The following is a 27,592-nucleotide window of genomic DNA, read 5'->3' on the forward strand; positions in this document are numbered from 1 at the left end:
TTTTTTTTTTTGACAAGGATCTAGACATTGTACGCAAGGAGATTTTACATAGTCCACTTTACATAGCTGCTGTTAAAAAGCCTATAGCTGGATTTAGGGTCTTACAGTCTCAGTATACATAGTTAATCTACTCTGAAACTTGAGTAGTCACAGCAGATGGTAATCAGAAATCTCTCATCAGCCCCAGAATATCCTCATGGTGTATCATCCTATAAATAAAGCATATCCTTTTCTGTTTGAGCTGTAAAATTGACTGTAGAGTATCAAAATCTTCTCTGGGTTCAGCAGGATACCACAGTGCAATGACTTCTCTCTCGTGTTTTTGGAGTGTTTTTATCATGAAGTAAATGCAGTTTGGAACATGTCAGACTAATTTGAAAGCCTGTGCTACTGCAATTTTACATTAGAATTTATAATCAATGGAACTACAAATGCAGTTTTAAAAGCCTTTTTTATCTTAGTGCTACTATTAGTGAGATATTTTGAGTTTTACAAATTGTAGTTAGCTAAGAATAAAAATATGGGAAGCTAATGACCTGACTTAGTTTGCAAAATAAATTAGCTGTATGCATTTAAGAGCCAGTGCTACTCATTCCAGGCAGAAARTGGCACATCTGAGGTTTGATTGCTGCTAATAGGTAATGAGATATATTAAAACCAATTACATGCTTTGGTTCATTTCCAAACAGCTTCAACAACAATTCAGCATGAGCTCCTTAACAAATACCCAAGCATTATTACTTCTGACTTTGTCAGAAAAAAATCATTGAAGAATTACTCCAAAAACTAGATTCTTGTCAGAAGACAACAGAGTCCTCATACTGTCCACAGCTTTTGCATGTTAATCCTAAGTATAATCAATTCACCAATTTCTATTTCTTCCCATCCACATATGAATGTATACAACTCTCATAACAGGTTTGGGCCTTCCCAATGCCTCCAAAAAAACAAAGACTGAAACTAAAAATTGCATCACAAATGCTCCTTTTCAATTCTACTTTCCTATTATCAAAAAGTATCCTTAACATTTATTTCCTGCCTTTAAAATGGATTTGCAAATGAGAGCTTTATGTTCTAAAAATCTAAAAGAAGAAATTATTTTGGATTACTTCCTGAATGTGGCAAAGTTAACAGTCATTACCACCTCTTCTGGCAACAAGTTCCAGGCTCTGGAATTTCCTCAGCTGTAAGGCCAAAAAGGAACTTCATTACTCTCACATGAGGTCAGAGAACTTTACCAGTCAAGTACAACATCAGTCTCAAAACAGGAACCTTATTTCTTAAAAGATGAAAAATGCAGTCATCTTTTAGTACATGTTTGCAGCTGAAAAAAAGTTAGACAACTCAATCCAACTTCTCCATGGCTGCAGCAGAATGCAATAATAGTTTAGAATCTCAGGAATCTTACTTTAAAAATACTTTAGAATCAYATGAACCATAATTTGAAGCTTTTTAAAAAATTTTCATATATTCTAATAGTAATTTTACATTTGCATTAGTAATTAATTTATATAATTTTTTATTACAGAGTTCTCTTCACCTGACTCAGATTTGACTATACCAAATGTCACAAATCTAGCTATTCAAAACTTATGGCTACATCACTAGCAAACACAGTCAAGAAGTATTCAGAGGAACAGGGATAACTGTAGTAGTAGTACTTGCTAAGTAATCAGTAATGGACATAGTCCAATTTTAGTACTACACTGCCTATCGATACTGATATAGGGACAGTCAGCACAATCAATGCCTGGAAAGCAATTACTCCCTTCTTCTAGTGATACAGATCTTAACGATCCGATACACAAAAAAGGATTTACTATCTAATGGGATGCAAGTCTTTCAGATATTGGGGCAATTCAGACAATTCCCAGTATGTTAGTTCCAGAATACATAAGAGTAACAGAGCTTGCATGAAATGTGCAATTGCTCGGATCTGGAGGGGCAGAAGTGATTTCCTGAGACCACTAACAACGAAACAAAAAACAACAAAAAACAGCAGCTGCTTACGAAAACAGTAAGAAATGTGCCTGAACCCCACATTTTACTCAAGAATGTGTCACAACGTGGTGTAAATTGTTAGACGGTTGTTTTTTTCTTAATAGAACAAAGATATCCCACAAATAAATGAACTATTACAGAGATACCTTTAAAAAAGTTAGCATCAATTCAAAAACATTTTTAGAGTTCTATTTTAATGAAGATATTTAAATATTTGTATTAATTTAGAAGTTTGTATTAAAGATCTTAGTAATAATGAGCAATTGATTTAAATTCATTCATTTACACTTGGAAAYATGAAAATCAATTTTCTATCCATTTTTCTGATACTGCACTGTATATCGTCTGGTTAAATTCACATTTTTATTACTAATAGCTTCTAAAACATAACAGTAGAATTCCCTACTTACAAGGATCCCAGCAAAGCATAATATTCTACATAAATAGCACAGTGCAGCTCTGAAGACAATAACTCAACCATTGAATAGTTTAACGCAATAAGAGTATCTTCAAATCATATCTGTAATTTTGTTTAACTATATATACACACACCAGGAAAAAAAAAAGGAAGAAAACCACAATGTCAACAGGACCAAAACAAATATATTTTAAGCTTTACTACTTTATAAAATCTGGGTAGTATACTTACCTAAATAYATTACAAAAGCTAGCTGCTTATGTTACTGCTATATATTGTGCCTATCATTACTGACAACTGGTACAACCAGCTACTTTGTAAGTAACTAATTTCTCTCAGTTATATAGTCATTTCCAGTTGCCATACTATAAAATCTAAGCAAATACTAACAGTTACTGCAAGCACTRACTACAGAACTATCTGTGCAAATTTATTCCACTCCTGGGTGAGAGATTACAATGGTTTGTACACATTTAGCTAATTCCAAAAAGATAGTAATAGGAGGAGACATCATCTCTACACTGTCTTCCAAAGTTTAAACAGAAGTGGATGTCAATTAAACAACTTATTGCTATAATAGGCTGTGACAATGTCTAAATGTACTATCAGGGAGGAAACCTGAAAATAGTAATTAAAAATTGTCAGTCCTGGAGTTTACAAAAATAAATCAAGAGTCTATAGATTTTATTTTGCACTCTTATAAAAACAACTAAACAAGAAATAAGGTTAAATATGTCATTCATGATCAGCTTTCTTATGGTATAATAAGCTACCAGACCCTTTAGTACCAAATCATGTACAGGCATGCTCCCTTTCATTGTTGACTGGGCACACAGAAAAGACTTAGTAGAGAGAACATAGTTTTTTACTTAGAGGGGCAAGATGTCTTAAGGGGAGTTCATTGGTAGCAGCAGAATCTAGGAAAGTGATAAAATAAAAGGAAAACAGTACATGGAGAAGCAAAAGATGCAAGAGGGTTTTTTATCACTRTAGTCAGTAGAGTGACAATAAGAGGACAACCACCGGGAAACCAGCAGCACTGGTAACCAAGATGACAGAAGCCATATTCGTTTTGCCCATTTACTTGTATGAAGAATTTAAACAAGATTCTAAGAAGAGAGACAAAATAACAGTAGGATTCAGGAGTACAAAAATGATTGGATTTTGTGTAAGTTGATGAAGAAGAGGAAGTAGTTTGCTTGACCTGGAAGATTASAGAACCAGAGGAAAAGACAGAGGCAACTTGTAGAAGTCTTCACAAGGAAAAGAGAGGAAGAAAGAGAAGGAGCTATGACTCCTCAGCAATGTTTCACAGGGTAGCTAAACTAAACTTTGGGCCACGTTTCTGGAAAAACAACACAACAGTGGAATGAAACTCAAGTTCTAGAAACTATTCATAGAACAAGTGTAACAGCATTTTCCCRGCACACAAGTCTCTTGTGAGGTAAATGCATTAACATTAGAATGGTGCTGCTCAGGCACCATTATAAATAGCAATACTTAAGTACTTTGACTCTTACTCTGTGGAGTAAGTACCTGCTAATAAGCAGTAGCTATGAATATCTGTGTAACAGCCAAGTAATTCTGCAACAAAAGATCATGTTTTCTTTACTCCTTTCAAAGGTATATTTGTACTGTGACCAGGAACTGAYAATATTTGTGTAGTTACTTGACTGCTGCAGCTTGCTACTGTCCGTAACAGTGTAAAACTTTTTAGGAAAAAAAATGAATAGTGGTCATTCTGTTTGTGTATCCTGGCATTTTAATGTTATGAATTACATCCAAGCAACTTAAGAATTACCTACTTCTCTTCAAGCTTGACTGACTTTTCTACAAATTTACTGTGTTTTTACTAACACACTGGTCCTGCCTACATATCAAAACTCACTGATAAAAAGTTCAAATGAAATGGAAAAGTTGCATTTTTAATTTCAAGTGAAATGCCTTTAAACTCTATACTCTTGCAATCCAGAGAGATTTTGCTTATGCCACTTTCTTTGAAAACAAAATACTGACACTCTCATCTGCAATTTTCTTACTGTTTTGGACTTCAAGAAAACAACCAGGCCATCCAGCTGATCTAGATAAAAGTTTCCTTCCATAGGTAAATATAGAATAGGGAGGGACCCAACTGATCAGAGTTACATCTACGGAGACAATGCAAAAAAAGAGTTATGTTCAATGTTATCTTATTACTTGGAATCTACAAACACTGCCTTTCASGTCAGGTCTTAATTTGAGTACATGACATGCAAAAATTCTCCCACACAACAAAGGAAGTTAATTTTTTGCTTTTACTGGTATGACCCTTGCTCTTTTGTATTTAACACTGAGCTATGTAACAGCTGCTTACTTATATTTCAGCGAGTACATAGTTCAATACTGCTACTCTTTGGCTTCTTCATTTCAGCGCTGAAACAACAAAATCCAATTGGTTCTTTAACATTCTACAACRGAAATTATTTCACATTTCCTGTTCTAGCTTATCTATTGAGCATTATCTTCTATTTTTAAACTTTAAAACATTACAAATATAAAATAATTTACTATTTCCAACAAGAACACAGTACTAGACATCAGCACTATAATCTAGCAGAAATATAGCTCAAGKTAGTCAAAGTGTCTTGTTCTGTACCACCGCCACCATTCTCCCAAATTCTAGATGGATGCTAATTAAGAACGGGTATGTTCTTGCCACATTCACTTTAACTTTGACAAGTTTTATATGTTAAATTATAGCAATGAAGCAGTGCAAGACCAGTAAGAAGAAAAACAGGTTAAATAAAAACTTCATTTTTTTTTAATAGTAAGAAATATTTGTTCCCACATGAACAATTCAACTGCTCTTCTCTATTCTAAATCTTAAAGCAAGAGAAGTCTGTCACTCCTGTTTGAAGACATCAGGACCAATACGCTTTCCCTAGCTATATCCAAACAAACCCAACTATTTGGTACTTCAGTAAAAGTTGACCAAAACCTTTTTGATAGTGAATGTTTGCACAACAATCCCTTCTCTTTAATTTCTATATGCTGTGAACGAAACATAGTCTGTAACTCCACAGTTTCATCTTCTATAGTACTGCAGTTATGAAGAAAACAGGCTCAAAGATAGTACCTCAATTCAACTCTACTTTGGCACTGCCTCTTCCTATTTGTAGTATTAATATTGTGCTTTTTTTTGAGCTCTTGTCTTTGAATGTATTTCAGTAGACCATTCAAAGATATTTTTGGCATTGGCAAACTCAAATGCCAAGCTCAGGAATGTATTTTTCCAATCAGTAAGGTCGGCTGCCTGCGGCTGCCTTCCCAGCTGTCTATTTCTCAAGCCTTCTGATGACCCATTTGCTGGTCTGTTCAGCTACTGCACACAAGGCTACTACATGACACCATAAACCAGTGTGCAAGTTCTGTTACAGCAAAAAGGCTTCCTCTCTTTCCTTCTGATTTCACATATTGAGCTCTGTAATCATATGGAAGTAAAATYAGCAAAGCCTTTTGTTTTGTAAAGTATCCAAAGAAACATTAGTCAGAATGTAAATACAGGTTCACACGCCACCAAAGTGCACTTCAGCTGGCAACATTCTGATGGCTCCAGAAAGTAGCAATAGATGCATGCCAATTTAATTAATGCTAATTTAGCACTTGGTGTATCTTTCACTTAATTTAAAATCATTCATGTATAAAATTGAACCTATTTGTGCCAACGTAGTTAGAGACAGTAAAACTAGTTCAAGTCATTCTCACATTTYCTGTAAGCATTTAATCGTTTAGATTTTTAAAACCTTTGAATACACTGAACTACAACTATGAGAATCAAAAACCTTTTGTTTACACAAAGATAGTATACTTAAGTTTTACCTATAAGTTGTACTAAGTCAACTATCTATAACAAAGGCRTCCTTCTAAAAACACATTAAGATTTCAGCTGTCCATCAGTGACAGGAGTGGAGTACCACCCTTTCCCAAATGACCATGGCCCGCCTTTTTTTTCTTGGTAGTACTGAAAATACAAAATAACCTTAAGCTTTGTCATTAGTATCTCTCACTATTCTCAATTGACAAAATGAAGAAAAGAGGCACGTAAGATTGCAGAAGACAGTGAAACTGGTACTAGCAGGTAATCAAGGAAATTTAAAGGATGGCAGATAAAGCGTGCTGTACCAGCTTTATAGTAATTCAATCCTTTTCAGCAATTGAGCCACAATTTTTAATTAATATATGTTTAACTTAGAATRGACTGAAACACTTAGGATTCAGTACTACACAGAACTGTTAAGCACCTAAAACAGTCACTTTTCAAAAGCTGCATTAGCTGTATTTTKTAAGTTTTCTGATGCCGGATCTATCATACCTGCTACGCTCATCATCGAACACAAAAGGAAGTACTACTAGTCTATTTAAAAAACAACAGAAGAACAGACTAAAACACACACCAAAAAACAAACAAAGCATGCTTGCAAGGTAAGGCATGTAATCATATCGGAAAAGTGTATTACTCTGATGATTCTACTTCAGGATATGGGAATACCATGGGTAACTTCAAGGTCCTTTCTAGCTCTGTTTTCTGCAGAAGAGTTCTTCACTAACACCTTGGGACCAATATCACTGCCTTTGTTGTATATAAAAGATTAATCAAAAGGACAGAGAAAGAATAGCCAAGAAGAAAATATTGCAGAACAAGCAACATAATGGATGTGACTAAGAAAATCTAMCATTTCAGTTTCTTCTTCGTATGTATTCTCATTACTTTTATACCTAATCTGTACACATTCCTGTAAAGTGACAGAAATAATTTCAGATTCCTAAATTAGAGAGAATCTTTTCACCACGCTGTTCAACAGATGTGTTGCCAAAGAGTTTCCAAACTTCTTCTCGGTACTCCAGAAACTGTCATTTCTTTAGTCTAACCAGTCACAGTCCAGATTGTTTTTTCCTAGACTCTGCTTTCRAATTATCTGTGGCTTCTAGTGCTCTAGTCAGAACGTGCATGTTCACCAGTCTTCCAAGGAACTAACCATTCCACATATTTTCCTTAGGAGAAAGGTACATTATTTGTCCTGACAAAAAACACAGTCCAAAGCCTCCAACTAGTATCAAAAGTAACAAATGAATTCTCACTCACTCAATAAATAAATAAATAAAATTGCTGTGAACCCTTTGGGCAAAGCTTCCCCTATTCTAAGCAACCAGATTTAGAATGTCATCTATGCAAAACCATGCCAGTAATAGAGCCTGAATCCTAACCAGAAACTGTGGAAGACATCATCTAGTGCGACCTCAGCTTTTAGGGATGATGATATTGTTTTGATTTAAGCAGAATATTCTCTAGTTCCAAATGATTCACAATRACTTGATGAGGGCCTTCTGGTTCAATGGGATTTTATCAGTTCACATCCTTGTATTACAAACACTATGCACAATCACTGAACAGTTTTTTGCTCAGTTTTCACCTCTAACACACACACCACATTCACCACCCTATTGAGCATAAAGAAGTAATTCAAATATCTAACGTGAGATAGCCACAGGTATCCAAGTTCAATGCAAGAATTTCGTTTATGGATTCAGCCAGCAAACATTTTCTAGTAATAAGAGGCTACCCTGAACTCCTTGAAAAGAGAAAAAGGCAACAAAAATGAGGAAAATAATCTTTCTTTCTCTCACATACAGAGGCCATCAAATCATTCCCATCATTTTAAGAACKGAAGACAGTTTTCTTTTTTTATAGGGCTAATAGATGGGTAAATAAAAGAATATAAAGCTTGTATCTCCCTAGAGAGGCTAATTCTGGGAARGAGAATTCCAAGAGGATTTGCCAAAACTAGAAGCAGAGCAAGCATGTAATGGAAGAAGGCTTTATCTAAACCAAAAAGRAACTACACTGTTGGCAATTTAATTTAAAACTTTTTTAAGACTTTGATGTTAGTAGCTAAAAAAAAAAAACATTAAGTATTGAGTAGCACACAGTTTAAGATGATGCATCCTCTGTGGGAGAAACCATAGGAACGCTGTGCACTCAAATAAGGGAGAGGATTACTTCAGGTCTTCTCAGGCTGATCTAGCTGTGAAGCACCTGGGTTGCTGGAGGGGCCTTAAAGTGGTACTTAAGTACCTTGCCTTTCYGTGTGCTAAAATCCAGCCAGTTCTTGTGGGTCTTGTGGATAAGGGACAGGGTCAGCACCAAGTTGTCTTTTTCAGTTAGTAAGAGCTCGGTCCCTGCCAAGGCATGGAATTCAGCTTCCTCTACTTTTGCAAGAGCAAGATGGTCCATCTAGCACCTATTCAGGCATCAGTTGCTTTCACCCATCAGTTTATTTCATCCTGTTGCCCACACTCTGCCTGAATGACCTTCAACTTTGCTGTGCATCTTTGTCAGAGCCTGCACTCAAGTGCTCTTCTGCAYGCCCACTCTCACTGAAGATAGGATAACTGACTAGATGCAGGAGGGCCATTATTAAGCTCTTCACAGAAGACTTCAAAGAATAGCTTACAAAAGAAATGTGTTTTCTGAGAACAAACGGCTTTAATCTGTGTTCCAATTTTTAAGCCTCTGAGCCAGTTAGTATGGTAGAAATCCTTGGACTATCATGCTTGCTCTAAATCACAGCATTTGAACAGTACAGCTGCTAGCCACCAGTTGAACAGTTTCCAAAAAACTCCACCTTCTAGCATGAACATTGGCTATACAGAAGCATGTACTATTGGGGAATTTACACATAGAGCCTTTGCAGCCACTTGTAAGCCTACTTTCMATCATGACAAGAACTCTTACTACCATACGTCTGGCTGTCCCCAAGAGAACAGGACTATAAAAGGTACCTTTGAGCCACTTTTCATTTCCTTCCCTCAGTTGTATCAAAGGAAAATCAAATGCAAAGAGACCAGAGCACGASAGACGTGCCACTCCAACACTTTGCCCCTTTCTCCTTTCTATACACATGCTCCCCTAACGCCCACGATCAACCTTTTTTATTTCTTCTTCTTTTTAATATAAAATTGTTCGGACAGCAAAACGGTCTCACTATGTACTAGAAGTCAGTTGACCCATTTGAGACGCTGCTATAATGTTTCATGTCTGTGAAGTTAATTCTCTCCAAGCTACAAAAAAAATGAAAAGCAATATTTTTAGTCTCAAACTGAATATTTTAAATATGAATACAGTCTCAAACTAAATATTTTAAATATGTCCACTTTTAAGTCTATTTTAAATGCAACTAGAATTCTGTTTTGGTTTTGTTTGTGTCTTTGTTACACGAGAAACATATCAGGCTCTGTCAAAGCTATGAATCAAAAGCAACTACTATGAAAACTACAACTTTAACTCAACAATACTCATATTAAATGGGATACTTTGTCTTCCTGGTAAATCAGTTTTCTGATTAAAATATACAATCACCGAAATAAAAGTAGTAAATTCAATTAATCCTGCCTATTGCACTAAGGGGAAAGTATGTGCTTACTAGTTTGGCACAAGAAAATGGCAGTAACTTTATGCTATTATATTTCAACAAAAAGGTTCCAAAAACAGAATTATGAAGTGATATACAATGGACATGAGCTCTAGAAAGAGAAACATAAACACAGTAAAAGAAATAGAGTTACGCATGTAACAGAAGAAGATAAAATAACACTATTCTTTTTATTCTTCTTAGCACCAAAACAGATCAATTACTAAAATTCAATAAGCTAGAGAAGAAGGATTCCCTAGAGTGTACAAAAAGCATAACAAAAAGTTAAAACGTGCATGCAATTCAATGAAGAAGCTGAATGATGCTACCTTAAAGATTATCTTTTTCATCAGATGCTTATTCCCTTCAGTTTGAAAACTATCAGATTTCTTACAACAATTTTTAAGAGACATTTTCTTGATCGCTGTTCTGTCCCTGACATTGATTTCTGAAACTTTATAAATCAAGGCCTTGATAACATTAGGAAGTACAGAGAAGTTTCTCATCCGTGATAAGCTTTGCCACAACTGAATGGAAATCTGTTAATGTAAAAACACGTCTTTAGCAAGGTCTCTCAAAGTAACTTGGTCAAGGAAAAATTGGAGAAAACACACTAGTGAACTGCTAWTTTTTTCTGATATTTATTCATGAAGTTACAGCTTAAAACCAGATTTTTTTCAAAATTATTACATGTAAAGAAAGCACAGTTATAAAATTCTAGTACATATCACCTCTTCCCAACAAGTTACTGTGAATATTGAATGAAAATGTTTAATGTGGAATGAGATAWCTACATCTCCAAAAACAGTTTTGACCCAAAGTCTCCAACAAAGTTTTAGTACATTTCTTATAATGTTATACAGTGATAAACCATGTTAAAACAAAGATTTCCTGGAGACAAGGAAGAATGCTTCTTTTTGTTGATGATTTAAAACAAGCAACGCAACCAATGAAATTAAATCTCAAGCAGCATAATTTTGCATCACAGAACTGCATGTAGTTTAACATACAAAACAACCACAGACATAGTGAACAGAAGTGTATAATCCACGTGAATGTAACTAGATGAGAACGTGTTCCTGAGAAGTAGTGCAATTTAAGATTATGAGTCCAAATGTGTTTTGTGTTGCCTCTCTCCCTTTCCTCAGTGCAGCAGGTACAACACCACGAGTCCCTGTTGTATTCCCACTGGAACATTAGTGAGAAAATGAGGTGCTGTCTCACTGGCATGACCACCTTTGGCAATTACTACTTTCATTAAGAGCAGGGTAGAAATTAATAATAATAATAAAAAAGGATTAGAAATAAAATGGTATTCCGACCACTTTAAAAAAGAAATATTACAAACTAGAATTATCATAAGAACAACTATATTTCCAGGAGTAGAGATAGGAAATTGCACATTAATTTCATACAGTGTAATGTTGAGAGAAGATGATTTGACAAGCTACAGAAGGATTGTTTTGCTGCTTCGCAATTGCCTCTCCCAATAGAATGACACAAGAGAATTTCCAGAAAGAAATTAGCTGGCTTCTCAAAAATAACAACAATAATATATAGCTTTCCACAATGTTATACAATGCTAAAAACAATGCTGTACCATACTGAAATCATTTACGAGCTGTAAAAATCATAGGTAAAGGACTTTAAGAATATTTTGCCTCATTCAGCAACATTTTCCTAGGCATAAAAAAATAATCCTTCCTCAACCATCACCGAAAATCCATTAGTCTTTTTCACAGTTTCTCAGAAATGGCCCAACTACTTAGCAAGAAGGAATATATGCAACACCTCTTTTGTTTGTTGTTGTATATAACCGTGTATTTTTCAAGAAAGTCCTTTAAATACCATGGCTACGATTTAGATCTTCACCTCCATCTGTGAAATCATCCCATCTCCTCTTCATTACCCGCACTGAAATCTGTGAACATTCTCGAGTCTCTGATTTTAGAAACCTTGGACTCAGATTTAAATTCCTGCCAAGTAGTTGCGTTGTATGACACAGAACTACTTTTTTCTTTCTTGTACAACAAATTAAAAGCTTTGAACTGAGGCCTCTTTTTTTTCCCCTCAAGATTCTGCTTGTCAGGAACAGCATTTTAAGAATTTTTAATTACCAGGATTTTTTTTAATTGGTGTATTTTAAGTCCTCAGTCCTGTAATCAGTTACAAGTTTTCCTAAGTTTGTAGAACTGTTTATCCTAATTTCTCTTCCTCTAGAAACATTTTTGTAAGTAGTGAGCTAAACAGAAGTTAGTAAAGATCTGATTCCTGCTGTCACTACTGTATGTGGACAAAGCCTGTGGGGTCTTTATTCTAACTCAGTTCAGAACTATATGGTAATTGTTCTTAAATTGCTGAAACAAATAGATTAATAAAATTTATAGAGCAATCAATTTAAAAAACAGTTAACAGTTTTCCTAAGAATAATTAAACACCAGATAAGTAATTACAGAACTCATTACATCTTTGCTGAGAGGTGAAGTTGAAACTACTTAAAATATACACTAGCACTTTCTAATCTTATAAAATAAAAATGACACAAAGAAAAAAAATGATCAAGAATGTAGACTGATAAAATCTAAAATGGTTTACTAACATTATGTTCTGTTATCTAATGTTATCTGCCCAGTATAACAGCCATCTGTTTAATAACCACGCAGTCTTCCACGTTACTACAAATCCCATGATACTTGGTCTTTTCTTAATGTCTTTCTGGATTCTGAGAATTCCTGCATTCACTCATTCACTTAAATTTCATGTGTTTTTATGCATTCTTATGCCAAGAACTGGAAAACATGGTGCACATGCAAAGTAGCTCAAATAAAAGGACCACTGAAGGAAACCAATTTATTAATTTTCATGTCTTAAATCTTAAGGCACCCTTTTTTTTTTTTTTTTGAACGTTCAGGTTAGACAGTATTATACATAAACATAACAGGAATGCAAAATATGTATTTCATATTCTTTATCTCAAAGGGTTTCATTACAGTTAACCCAAAGAAAAGACAAAGGAAGTGAGCAAAAAAGCATTCGCTGTCCAAAGCAAATCAAAAAAGCAAGAAAACTCAGCTAAGAAATCCCAGAAAGTTAAAGATTAACTCTACAGAAGTTACTAACACGTTTAGCAGCCTACTTTTCATGAGAGTTTACGGAAATTCAGCTTTATTGGCCGGAAGGTTTGTTCTGAATATATAATCAGAATTCAAAAACAGGGAAGGTTATGAAGTGCTTAAAACTATGTAATTAGTTGATCGGTGCAAGACGAAAAAAAATTTTTTTTACATAGTCTGAGAATATAAACCCACAAGGACCACTGCAAGTTTGTTAGAGATACCTTCTAGAAAGATAAAGAGAAGAAGGTCCATACAGTTGATTTTTAACAATCACATTAAAGATTTTGAACAGGTCAACAGATCTTGAATTCATTTTCTATTATGGTTTTGGAATCCAGTTCCTGGCACAAAGAAGTAAACACAAGATCCATCTGGGTTATGATCAAACCAGGAAATATCATTATGTAGAAGAAGCACATGACTTCTTCTTACCAATCATTATAAGTGGTACAGATTAGACATTGAAAATAAAGAACAATTATAGATGTTCATTTCCAGGATGAAGGACTGTGTCATTAAATATTTTGAGTAATATGCATATAGGAAAGAATGCAATTAARCACTTCTTGTAATGGCAAGGAAAGTTTTAGTTTGTTATGCAGCAATCTTAAATTGACTTTGAATATCCTCAGCAGAACATTTTATATATATAAACAAAATTAATCACATCTATTAAGTAGCTATAAAATATTGTGCATAGAACTAAGAAATGAATACAGTTTACTTTGAGGTTACTCACTGTAACCATCTTGACTCAAAGGTGCAAGCAAATTACTCACTCAAAAAAAAAAAAAAGTATTTTGATCATGAGTAATTTTGACCAATGCAAAACTTAGTGACATGGTGAGAAAGGGATAAGGTTTTGAGTCAAACAGAAAACATAATGCAGCTCTGTATTTCTCCTTTATATACTAAATAACTTTCCTCTTTTTGTTTTATACAAAAACTTCTTAAAGATGTAATAGGATGCCATATTTTAACAAAATGCATCAGAAAATTTATATATCTGCATCATTGCAGCTGTTCTGCAAGCACCTTCTGAAATAATACATAAGATCTATTTCATAGTGAATGATTAGGTAAAATATTGTCTATTCCTGTGTTGTATCACAAGCTGATGTGTTTTCTCTGCAAAAGATACATTTAGTTGATGACGTTCCATAATGTAATCTGTATTAAATTTTTTGGTATCCATTTTGCTAAATTCACTAGAGAGTCAGAAAGATTTGAAATAAATTCAGTAATTACTCACTTCAGAATATTTCCAGTACATGCATGGATTGTTTGTAGATTATACTATAATCTAAATATTAGAATATAATTTTAAATAAAAATAACACTAATCAAAGCTTCTTAGATCTATGGCAATGGATTAATCTTGCAAATCAGTTTTTCGATAGCAGAGCTTTAATCAGAAGGCTCTTTTTTATCCTCTTGCTCCCAAAGAGATTACAATAACTTTTATACATCCCTAGGGACTAGTCTAGCAATTTGGGGATTAGATGTGAAAGAAAAAAAGACTACATTTTTTGCAGCTGACAACACTGAAAATATACATTAGAACTATTAATGACTATTGATTAACATTGATTAAAAACTCATCAGCAATCACCAGGACAAAAAACCACAGATTTTCTTCAGGTAAGACACAAAAAGTCACACATGTAAACTTAATGCAAAACCATGTCATGTTCTAATCTTGCTACAACTGAGTGTATATCACCTTCAAACAGAGTAAAAARTAACATGTTATTACATAACTACATATGGAAACAGAGAATATCTTTCCTTCCTTAGAGTAGCTAATGATTATAAGCAGCCAAAAAATGAAAAAGGCTCCTGACAAAGACTTAGGACAGCATACTAACAGACATCTCCTACTATTTCTGTTCTCAAAAGCTCAGGTTAGAAAGCACTGGGATTTCCCTCCAAGACAAGGCTGTTGTACCAATCTTGTGGAACACAAAATACTTCTAGTTACTTCTATTTTTTATTGTTATACTAATCATTTCCTACATTTTTAATCATTGGCTGAATTCTCTGAGATGAAATATATGACGCTCGTTCATTTTCAGGAAGCCATTTATGTCAGTGTTCCCCCTTGCATGAGTTTCCTAAAGACCAGAAATCCTTTCTTAGCTCTTCTGGACTCTGACACAAGCTTCCTGGAAGAGCCTCACACATTATAAAAACAAATGGAATAAATGTTGGCTAAAACAATACTTTAACACGAGTGCTGGGGGAGAACCTTAAAATTCATAAATCTATGACATCCAAAATACTACCGGAATACATTAATAAAGTACATTGCTTTATTTTGTATTTAACAGCTTATTATAAAATAAAAGCACTTTCATTAATACTGTATTTTGCAGCGTTATGCAATGTCCCTGCTATTTTATTCTGTTAATATGCAAACAAATGTACTCAACCATAGCTAGAAGCTAGATGTACTAATCAGCACCATTTTGTGTCACCAGCACTATAAAAAGACTTTATAGCACATTAAAAGATTTCTAACAGATCCTCAGCCTCCTGCAAAGATGTTAATGCCAGCCACTTTCAACACAACCGTCATCACCAGCGCACACACACTTACACATCTCTTCAAAGAGAAGGTTTTAAATATTTAGTAAAAGGTTTTAACAGCACTCTCTCATTGCCAATTAGTGACAGTGATACCGTTTAAATCTTTTATGATGACAATACTAAAAATGAATAAATAAATTACAAAACAACCTAGTATCACAATATTTTTAAGCCTTTATGATAGCATAGTGGATTTATACATTTGTCTAGTACACATTCAGTACTCTTAATTCTGCATTGCAAAAGATAATAAAACTAAAAAGCTTAAAAGGGCACAGATAAACAAAGCACAGAATAGCTTCAAAAGAAGCAACAACTAAATGCAGTAAGAAYCTTTAGCCTGGAAGAAAAACATGACACGATGTAAGTAAGACGAACATCTTTCAAGTCATGACTGGAATTAAAAAAAAGTGAATACAGAACAATTGCTTATCTATTCTAATGAGCCAGGGCATATCAAGTAAATAAGCAAGCAGGTACCAGGTTAACAAACAGAACAGGAGCTTCTTCACACAACACAGTTCATCTAGGAAACTATGCCAAAGGATGTTATGGTGATGAAAAGCTTACAAAGTTAAACTGTTCTTTGAAAGTTACTAGGAAAGAAAGACAACCATAAGGATTTTTAAATTCAAGTATGTCTTCAGCTGCAAAGTACTAGAAGGCTGGGAGCAGACATCAGGGAAGAGTGCATTTTCCTTCCTCTGTAATGGCTACGGTTGGTGGCAAGCTAATGAACCAAATGCACTTTTGTTCTGACCTGATGCTCAGGACAGGCATTCATTTGCTTGGGGTGGCAACTTGTGAAGAGTATTCCACAAGGCTGCAGAGGAAAACAGATGCATCTACCCTAAGCTGTGCCATCAGCCTTTATCGTAGGTTCGGGCCTCAAGGCTCTGGGACTTCAACCCGTTGTGAAGGCTGACAGCCTGGCACTGGAACCTCTTCTAGGGATTCACAGACAGACACCAACTCTTGTACACACCTCAGCTGTGTTCTGTTCTAGCACTTGGCTGGGAATAAAAGGATCTCAACTAGCTGCTAAAGTACAAAAGCACAGTATGGCCAGCGTGCTGTCTCCCTACCGCCGAAGCAGAGAAGCCAAGCTGTATGGAGGATGAGGAGTGACAAAACAAGGGGAGGGATGCACAGAGTGGCACAACAGGACAAGGTGACACAAACTGGAACCAAGCCAAGCAGGATAGTAAAAAAACAGTGTTATGAATTCTTCCACTGTCAATTTCTAAATCTAAATCTACAAAATACCAAATGATAAAACTCACAGCTAAACAAATTCAGTGCCTTCAACTACACCACAACTCTCAGCCTAGAGTCTATCTAAATCAGACTGGCCATTCACTGAGGAAARAGCAAAGATGAGGTACGTTGAATGTGTTATTTCAGAGGTGAAACAAATAATGCTGAAAACTGCCTACCTCAAACAAAAGTTGTGAGATGCATTACTGCATCTGTTACAATTGAGAAGAATGGAAAGAAGACAAAGGAGACAGTTGGAGCTTAACAGATAAAGTTTATGCAATATACTTTGTACACTTATGTAAATAAGTGTACAAAGTTATACCATGCTTAGGGGGTTCTTTTAAAGAAAGAAATACAAAACATTATCTGATCTAAAACTACTCAGGTCTGCTATAGCTTTCTCCACTATGTGGTAGTAACGGGCTGTGACTAACTACATTCTCTCATTCCTTGTATTTCACATAAATACTAATCTTTAACTCTTAAATTCTCACTGGAAATGTCTTTTGAAGCAATCGCTGTTAAAGATCAGTTAAATCAGTAATCAATTAAAAATTTGATTTAGACACCATTTGCTGTGAATGGCAAAGTAAGTGTCAGTTGATCGAAGCTATTTCCTGAAGCAACTTATGTCCAACTAGTACTTATTTTTTCCTGCCTTTTGCAGTAAAAATGTATGTATTTGTAAATTTCAAATACATAAATACAGCAATCAGTATTTTTTTCATCAACTCAAACTACACAATGTACAGGAAGGATAATGTTAATTCTGTTCCTAATCTACTAAAGGTGTTTCTTTAGAGGAGTGTAGTATATAGTAGCATGGCACAGTGTAAGACCATCATAAAAATTCAAGTTGATGTCTTGCTTTTTTTAAACAAATAATAGTTTCTTTACCATTTACAGAACTTATGTAAAATTCAGTAAACAGTTGCCTACACTAAAAACACTAGCAATAAGTTGTAGGAGGAAAACAGTCTAAACAAAAGCATTGGCAGTAAGCTGAATTCCTGTCTTTAAMAAAAAACTTTAACAAAACAAAAAGAATTAACTATGAATTTACTTATTTTTTTACTTAAAYAAACAGATATTTACATTTTATTTTAAGGATTTTGGCTAAAGTACACTGTTGACTGAAAACGTCAAACACTTACTAAGTAAAAAACAATCTGGAAATTAGCCTTAACATCTTGTTATTTTATATTTTTGTTTTATAAAACTCAGCTGCTGTTCTGAAAAGTATTTTTTTAATAAAGACTATTTCCTGTCTGCCTGTGTTTAGGAACTATGTACAACAACTTCCAAAACATAAATGTTTGTTGTTCAAAAAAGTCCCTGAACATAGTATATAATCTTAAGTACTTGAAAGTATTTTATTACTTGTTCCAAACAGTCAAGTGACACTAAAARAAACCCCAAGAGAGCCAGGAGAGTCAGATATGAATCACATCTATTTAACTTTCCCAAACTGTATCAGTTAAATACTGTGATCCTCAGTATTGCTGATTCCCAGTCATGGGCTGTATTGTGCTCTTCGCTGTCTTGAACATAGATGTTCTGCGAAGTGAAGGTCTAGGAAAGAAGAGGCAGCTGAACTCAGACATATTCTTTCTCAGAAGCAAGGGACAACAGGCTAACGCTGATAGTTCTCGAAAAGTAACTAATTAAGTAGAAATAAAGGGTTTAAGGCAGCTAGGAAGACGAGTAACATACCCTTCCAAAGGATTGCTCCAAACATATCCTCTAAGGACAAGGAGAAACAGGTACAGTGATGGTACTATCCCCCTACATAAAAATCAACTATAAAGCAGTACTGATAATCTAAATCCTAGCTGAGAAAAATGCAATGATGATGCTTGCAAATGATTCTCTAAAGACAAATAACCCCAGCCGCTTCCAGAGAAGCCACTTTATCCTAAACCCGTAATCTAGTAAGGAAATTCATAAATTGGTACTTTCTGTTAATTATTAATATACTTAAGAGTAAAGTCATTTTCTCATAAATTATATTTCTGAACTGAACTCTGCAACAGTATATTGCCCAGTTTACAGACAACAAAGAGTAAAATTAACTAGCTTCTAGTGTAGTTGTACAGTGTTTGAATGATACAATTTAAAAATTATAAACTACTATCATTTACAGGAAAAAAAATCAAGTATCATTGTATGGTGGAAAAGAAAGCATAGTTAAATCTGCTGTTGACAGGAAGATGGAAGATCTGCATGCATGTTGGAAGATAAGTTTAAAATCAGAAAAAGCCTGACAAATTGAAGATATGATCTGAAATAATTAAAATGAAGTCACTTACAGCAAGTACAGGCTTTTAAACTCTGTATAGATGATTGCTCTTGCCCATACACAAAGAGGAATAATCAGCTAGCATTTCTGCCCAGAAGGATCACACACGAAAGGTCGTTGAAACACAAAAGCATCATACTGGAAGATATAAAAATGTTGATCCTGTCACAGAGCACTGCAGCAGAGTAGACTGACCTCTTGAGGTCTCTCCCAGCCTTATTTTTAATCATTCATTAATGCACATATGGTACTGCTTTTTAAACATATTTTCCTCTTCTCCACATTCAGTATAAATTATTACATATCTTTCTTCTTCTGAAGTCTACCTACTAGTCTACTTATACTGAGATTCCTGAATTTTGAACACAATCTCAAATTTGTAGAAAAAGTTAAATATTTTAGAATCCATATATTACTATTACAATAGGAATTCTAAGTCAATCTGTCTCTTAAAAAAATTGTGCAATTGACAAGTTTTACTTGAAATAATTTTGTCCTTTAGAAAATATAAAAAACWATGCTCATATCACTCTGGGCAAGCAAAGACAGGGAAATTATACAATTAACATCTTCCCCTCCTGTCAGCCTCAGCTTTAATKTTTTGATCTTGCATGATTTCAAGCAAAAGCAAAGTTCAGTGAGCAATTAATTATCTGTGAGCCATGGGAAGTGACCACTGCTCTAAATCCTACAAAGAAAAAAAAAAAAGCTCCTGAACAATTAGTCGTATCTCTGATCAATCTTGATAACAGGCATAAGAAAAAAAACCTCATCAAGTGTTCATAATGATATACTAAACTAAGATAATTGATTTTTCATTAGTGAACAGACTGAACATAATATTTTGTGGATATTTTAAGGATTGAGGTTTCCTTGGAGGCAAAGGAGTTACTGTTACACCAGCTGACCTCTTTACACAGTCACTAGCAATAGATAAGCTCTTCCAGAGAGGAAGTCAGAGAATCTAAATTCCTCCAAATTAAACTCCTGCAACAAGTCTTATTATTTTCAGAAGGGGGAGAGGGGGAAGAACACTTTTTCTTCACTAGCTACAGTAGATAAGCTAGATGAATTACATGCTAAACTTCACGAAAATGAATATTCTTGTGTATTAGTCTCTATAAATATYTGTTGCTTTTTTAATAGAATTACTTGTATCAAAATAGTCTTTTTATCACTTCAATCTGGAAAAAGTACTAATGTAAATAAAAATCATATAACAAATGCAACGCACAACGTATCTGCTCAGTGGCATAACACACAACTCTGACTGTGACATAACACACATCCTGATCCAATGTCACTGCTAGCAAGTAGTAAATTGCCTTATACATATATACATATAAAATATATATATATAGTGTGTGCATACAYGTGTACATACACATATATAGAGAAAAAATACTACATGTAAATATCTGATTTTGTTTGACAGAAAATACAATGCAAGGAGAGCTACCACATGGCATTAAGTAATGTTTTAAAATAAATATTGCATTCAAAAAATGTAGGTATCCATTAAAGAATACAGTAGAGGATGAAGGAGGAGGAACACAAATAATGGCAAGTACATGTAACCTTCTGTAGTTTAGGTGAGAGAGCAACAAATCAAAGAGTAAGTATCCCATAAAGGAAAGCTTAAGGATYTATGAAGCTGCAGTTAGTTATTCAGATCTCTCTCATTATATGATGAACAAAAGAGATGAGATGCTATATCTACAATAAATCAACTAGAACAAACTAAGAAACAAACAAAAAAAAGTGGGGGGGAATAGCTCCTTTAAAAAAAATGTACACTTCAGTTGTCTAGTTGAAAGCCTGCCAAGAGTACGAAGATGTAGGGGTAGTTGAACTATTAGAGCCTTGTTTCCTATGGATACGCTTTCTTTGTAGAGAGATATTTTGGTGTCAGTTAACACATGTACTCTGAGCAAAAAATCTTCCACTGCTGGACACTCAATGTCTTTCTTCTATACGGATATTCYCAAACTTGGAAGAACTAAGTTCACCCTTAGCTTGTTTCCAAGGGGAAAAGAGCATGGAGCAAGAAAGAACATGCCAATTTTCTCATACTTTCCTCTATGGGGCTATTTCCTTTAAATTTAGGAGCCTTACCACCTTAGAGCCTGTTATCACTCAATCAATTTTATACACATATCTTTATATTTCTGCGTATATATACATACATATATACAGACACACACACACACACACACACAGTGTGACTATACAACTTTCTTTTCCATTACAAAAGTTGGCTGAAAATCATTTCATACATGTTAAACTGATTCCAGCAACCTAACTCTCTTATATCCTTATAGATGGAAACTGAACGTGTATGATCTATTCCTGGATCTCCAGTAAGCCTCGCAAACATGTCATTTTGGCTAAGGTAATTTAGGGCTGCAGAGGACCTAGATCCACTAAAAATATTGCTTTAGATTTTTCCATGAAACCTAGAAAAATGATTTATTACAGACTTCAGAACAATCACAGTGGCAGAGAATACTGCGTAACATTCTCTACAGTTCATATTTGGTACACCTGATACAAAGAGGCATACAATATGAACTAGACATCACAGAAGCCATACAAGATAGTGATGTACGCTGTCATTTTATTATGAAGAAGAACCTAATGCATATACTGTAGGACTTCTGCGATGTAGAAAGACACAAATATAATAATGTTCAATTTCAAAAGCAAAAACTCTGTTGAAAATGATCTCTTAGAATATCTACCTGATAAATGTGGTTTGTCTCTCCTCACAGACTTTGGAACTTAAGAACTGCAATGATCAGCAAGTGCGTAACTTTATAACAAAAGCATAGGTTTACACACAGAATAAAACAGGGAGATTCAAATTTGCTTAAGTTATCAGCCAAGAAACAATGTTTTATTGACACTGACATCAGTACTATTATATGCAAAAAACCCTGAACTTTGCTYACAGACATACGTTAATAAGAACATTGCACTCACAGAATGACAAGTCACCTTTCTTCATTCACTTTTCATTGCTGTCTTCCCAAATAACTACAGTTTCTCCTACGTATGTCTCTTCTTGTTTTACTACTATGACACTTCTCCTAATAAAGATGTTTACACAGTTCTTTCTCTTTTTGCCTGGGTCTGCAGCATTGACAAATTGTGAGGTTCCATAAGCATATATTGTTCCTGGAAATCCCTGGAAGTAAGCAGCTCCAAGGAAAACTACACACCGTAAGTTATATGCCTTTCAAATATTCTCAGAGACTTATTTCAAAATCTTTTTTAGATGGAGGGGAACTCTCACATACAAAGGAAGAAAGCCCATTGCTGACAGTTAAAGCAACTAAGAGAAGTTCAAGGGAAGCTCAAATGTACTTTGAGCTGCAAGACAGACCCACTGTACACTAATTTTACAGGAAATTATAGGAATCATTATAGAAAATTATATTATAGGAAACCATAGCTAGTAATGCCAAAAGAAGTATTATAGAAAAGCATAAAAGCACAAAAAAAATCTGGTTTGTAAAAATAAGCGGTACACAAATTAGTTCAAAAATTAGCTATCCAAATAGCCTAAAGGCTATAGCTGCATGTTGTGTCATAACTATTTTCTCTGGAAAAAAAATAATTTCATAAATATTGAGGGTAATAAACAAACACACATACATTCCCTAGCCCTCAGATTTGTTTCACCAAAGAAACTGTGCAGTAGGCCATTCTATAAAAATTGCTACAAGTGAAGGGTTCAATAATAATTTCAGCCTGCACATAGCTTCTATATCAGGGTCTAAAAGCCAAAGTAAACAAATACAACATGAAGATCATAATAATATTTCCAGTAACAGTGGCTTTACCACCTTGGGAATATCATTCTCTTAAATGACACTTCAATCTCAGAGTACAGTCTTGTCCTGAGCAAGAAAGAAAAACCCAGAATAACACAGGTGCACAAAATAAAAGTAGTAAGAAAAAAATTGAAACAGCAAAAAAAAAAGAGAAAAGAACAGAGACTGCAAATAAGAAAGAGAAGGGAAAAAAAAAAGAAACTACTCTGAGAAGGAAAGAAACTCCTGAAAACGGACAATCAATAGAAGCACCAACTAAAAATAAAACGCAAAATATTTCAATTTTCCTGCACAAACACACACTTCCAACGAATTTAATCTAAGCTGAAACAACTTGACATTCCAATGTCATTTTTTTGTGACTCAGAAGCCTACATAGTATTCACTAGGCAAAATCTTTAAAACATTAGATATTCCATGAACTTGCATCTCTCACATCTACTAACTTAATCTTGTATTTTAAATGAAATATAAAAAACAAGAAATCTGTATTTGCATGATATAGACTGGTTTGGTGAGTTTATTCCATATACTCTATATAAGAGCAGTTATACATCATTCTTACAAGTTACTGAAACTCCAGAAATATTTCCAAAAAATAGATTACATAACACGTTTTTCACTCTGCTTCCTAGACTTCTACCCTGCAAGAGCAGACAATAACAAGTATGTTAAGCTTTACCACTCATGCCAAGTTTTCCAAAAGGTTCCATATCAGAAACTATGTTGTTACACAATCTGACCCAAACTACCTGCGAACACTGCTGAAGCAAGCAGACAGAAGAGTAAGTATTCAGCATATTTGAAAACAAATATTTTTTCCCTCAAAAGTATTAAAACACTCATATTTAAAATAAATATGGACCACAATTTTAAAATCACTGCTGTCAGGTTATTCAACTCCTCATAATTATTCAAACTACAACACAAAGTAAAACACTAATTAGTTCTTGATAGCTAAACGGTTTACTATTCAAAGTTGTCAGTAATAATACCTAACAGTTGAATAATTTTATATTCTGCAGTGCTGCCACTTTCATACGAACTAAGAAGTCTGATTTAGGTATTAATGAAATGTAATCCAAAACATATTTCCTTTTCTTACGCTCCTTAATTTTAATATATCACACTGCATACCATATATACAATAATATACCGCACTATACTGTAGTCCTGTTTGGTCCCCAGAGACAGATCGTTCCTGTATAATCAATCAAACAATACATTTGATACGCTATAATATGATAGCACCTTACACATTACAAGTAACATAGTATTTTTCTTGAACCACCACAGAAGGAACAAAAGTGTTAGGAAATAAGATTTGTATAAAAACACTGGCAAAACCAGTAAATATTAAATTATTCCAACACCAAGCTCAGTTACCTCTTTTTATTGTTATAATTTCTTTAACACACACACACATAAATGCACACACCCAGCACCACTGCTCTAACAGGAAGGGTGGGTGCCTGCTGTCAAATGCGTTCCACTGCTGACTGCCCTTGCACTCCCCTTGGTCTTCAACCAAGGTCTGGGAGACTGTAACACAACCTGATACACAACTGGCCTTCAATTTCCACATGAGTTTTGCTATTACCCAGCTAACAGAAGTTCACACTCTAGTTTTAGAGGCATGTAAGTATTTACAAAGACAACAAAACTAGCTGTTCTTCTTGGTTAAACTCAATTCTGAAGTATTTTGGTAAGTTGCTCTTCATTTACAGTTAATTCAGTCACTATTCAAATGGAGTCATTTTCCTAGGTTCTCTAATCTTTTCAACGGAGTTGGGAAAGATTTTTTTAAAAAAATGCAAGATAAAGTATCATCTCTCAAGAAGCAATGATTTAAGATAAGGGAACAACCGTATTTGTGTAAATAGTTGTATTAAAAAAAAATCCTATCCCTTCCTCCACTGACCTACATTTTACCATTTTTCTGCCTCAATTTTTCATGTAGAAACATTAGCATTCACAATACGCAGAGATAAGTACAAACAAAGATTGTTTCTATAGGTAAAAGTACAACATAGTCTCCTGTTAAACACACTGTCACTTTTAACAAGAAACAACCTTCCTAGTCCATCTTCTCCCACCCCCAATCCAATGAGAACCTGAACCTCTCATCACCTGCTGTGTGTCTGTCACACACACAAGCCAATGGAGCAACAAAATTGCTCTGCACAGGTGCATCCCAAATAACAAGGATATTGTGTAATCCATGTCTTTCAGTGCCAGGCTGATGCCCATGTTGTCTTTTAACAAGCCATTTAGGCTCTCTGGCATTTTCCAATGCTGCAAGAATGTTAGTTTTCTATTTGAACATCTCTCAAGACACAACATCCACCCCCACGTGTGGATGTCTATATAGCCATCTTTTCACTGCTGTCCACCTTTGACAAAGGAAAAATCAAGTCCCCTCACCACAAACGGACAAAAAAAGCCCAGCATATCCTTTCATCTTGAAACAAGGTTCTGTGAGCCAAACCTCTCTCTCWCATCTTTCTGTGTGTCACAGAGAAATAGCCAAGACCCCGATGGTGAGGAGCAAATGCTCTTACCTTAATTATGCTGCTCCTCCGGGGGATGCCGGGTTTGCCATCTCGCTGCTGACTGGTGGAAAATCCTTTCTCTTTACTGCTGCACTCTGGGCTTCCAGGAAGAGCTGATCCCGACTCCTCACCAGCTCCCACAAGGGCACAGTCCCCATTAGAGACCCGGCTGCCTGCACTGTCAAAGCGGGATCTGCCGCCTGTGCCGCCACCTCCGCCGCCTCCTCCTCCCCCTCCGCCTTCCCCATCTCCTGCCTTGAAGGCCACCTTTCCTTGGACGGGACTCGGGCTCGCGGAGGAAGGGAGCCCTCCGCCGCCGGTGCCGCCACTGCTGCCAAACTCCGCCATCAGCCTCTCCGCTTAGAGCAGAAACAATATTGCTATCCCCCTCCCCTCCTCCTGCAGCTGCTTGGTGGTGCCTCTTCTTCCGCTTTCTGTATATTTACGATCGGGGGATTTTCAGCAAAAGTCTCTCTCCCTCCACAGATCTGACAGCTGAAATCGCGTTGCTCCTGGAGGGGGGGGTAAACCTCTCAGTTTTGTTTCTGTTAGCACCAGTCCTTCAGCACCTGGAAATGGAAAAGAAATGAAACGTGACAGTGTGCTCTCACACGAGGCAGCGGCGGGCGGGGGAGCGTTACACCGCAGCGCTCCCACACACACACACACACACGCTCCAGCAGGAGGGGAGGCACCGCATGAAGCGCCTGGGAGCCGCCAGCTCTGCTGAAACACACCGCTCGCCGCACCTCGCCCCGGCCCCGGCCGCGGGGCGGCAGCGCGGCAACAAGGCGCGGGCGGAGCGCAGCGCAGCGCAGCGCCGCGGCGGGGGCTGCCCCGGCCGCTGCCCGCCGCCCCCGGGGCGGCTGCGAAGGGGATGGGGGCGGTAGCGCAGTTGCCCCATGCGCCGCTCGGACTGCTCAACCAGAGGAAAACAGGAGAGATGTTGATGGCGNAAAAAAAAAACTTAAAGACAAACACACCCGAAAACCCCCCGGCCCCACGGCGCTCGGCGGGGAGCCCGTCCCCCGCGGAGCCGGGCAGCCCGCCGCGGCGAGACCGCTACCGCGGGCGGGCCGCCCCCCGCGGCGCCCTCGGCAACTTTTCTTCTCCCTCGCCGACACCCAGCCGCCACACAGCGCCTTCTCGCCGCGCCGCCGACACCCGGGGCCCCGGCGGCGGCAGCCCCGCCAGAGCCGCTACCCGCGGCGCCTCCGCCCGCCTCAGCCCCGCGGCCCCGCTACCCACCTCCGCGGCCAGGTGGCCGGAGCAGCCCCCTGCTGCCGCCGCAGCCGCTTTCTCCCCCGCTCCCCTCCTCCCCGCTATGGTCGCCGCCTCTGCCCGGAGCCGGATACAGAGAGAAACTGATTCATGTGGCTGCTTCCCTCGCTCTCTGCGCCGCCGCCTCCCCCGGGTGAGCGCTCAGCAACAGCCCCAAMCGGGGACACGCCGGCAGCGCCGAGGGCAGAGGCAGCCCCGGCCGCCCCCACGGCGAAACTCCCCGGGGAAGGCAGCGCCGGCGAGCCGGGCTCACCGCCCCCCGCCCCGCGCTGCCAATCACCGGGGCCGGCCCCGCGCCGATGGGCGGCCCCGCCGCCAGCACCCCCCGGCGGCGGCGCGGCGCGGCTCGGCGGGCAGCGGCGCCCCCGCGGGCTCCCCGCTGCGGGGGCGGCGGGCTGGGGCTGGGGTTGGGGCTGGGGCGCGGGGGTGCCCTCCTCTCGGCCCGCCGTTACAGCGAATTCCTCCACACGCCCGGAGCCTCCCGACTGAAACCACCAGCCACCCCCCTGCTCCTCGCTTCCCGATCCCGCGCCCGGCCTCGCCCCCCTCTGCGGGGCGGTTTTGCGGGGTCTCCCCCGCGCTGAGAGCTGCGGTAGCGCTCGCTGCGCGCACCGCGCTCCAAGCGGCTCGCTCTGGGCGCGGGCTGAGCACTGCCCGCCCCTTCCCGCCGCGGGCCACCGGCCCGGCGCGGCGGCGGCGGCTGGAGCCGCAGTGGGACGGAGGGCGCCGGGGGGGGGGACGGCGGCCTAACGGCCCAACGGCCGCTGCCGCGCGGCGCCGCAGGGGGGAGGG

General features: G+C 37.4%; 1 protein-coding gene across 1 annotated transcript in view; it reads right to left on the reverse strand.

The window, feature by feature from the left end:
• Positions 1–27,008, reverse strand: part of PLCL2 (phospholipase C like 2) — a 102,035-nt gene extending 75,027 nt beyond the window's left edge. The window contains exons 1-2 of the mRNA XM_085307507.1: positions 26,768–27,008; positions 25,529–26,088 (exon numbers count right to left, since the gene is read on the reverse strand). Coding sequence (XP_085163633.1) covers positions 25,529–25,867 — 339 coding nt within the window. The 5' untranslated portion in view covers positions 25,868–26,088; positions 26,768–27,008. The remainder of the gene's footprint in view (positions 1–25,528; positions 26,089–26,767) is intronic.
• Positions 27,009–27,592: the final 584 nt, after the last annotated feature.

This window comes from Rhea americana, unplaced genomic scaffold, assembly GCF_003343005.1.
Source record: "Rhea americana isolate MKP2758 unplaced genomic scaffold, rheAme1 scaffold_26, whole genome shotgun sequence".
In the NCBI taxonomy this organism is placed as follows: domain Eukaryota; kingdom Metazoa; phylum Chordata; class Aves; order Rheiformes; family Rheidae; genus Rhea; species Rhea americana.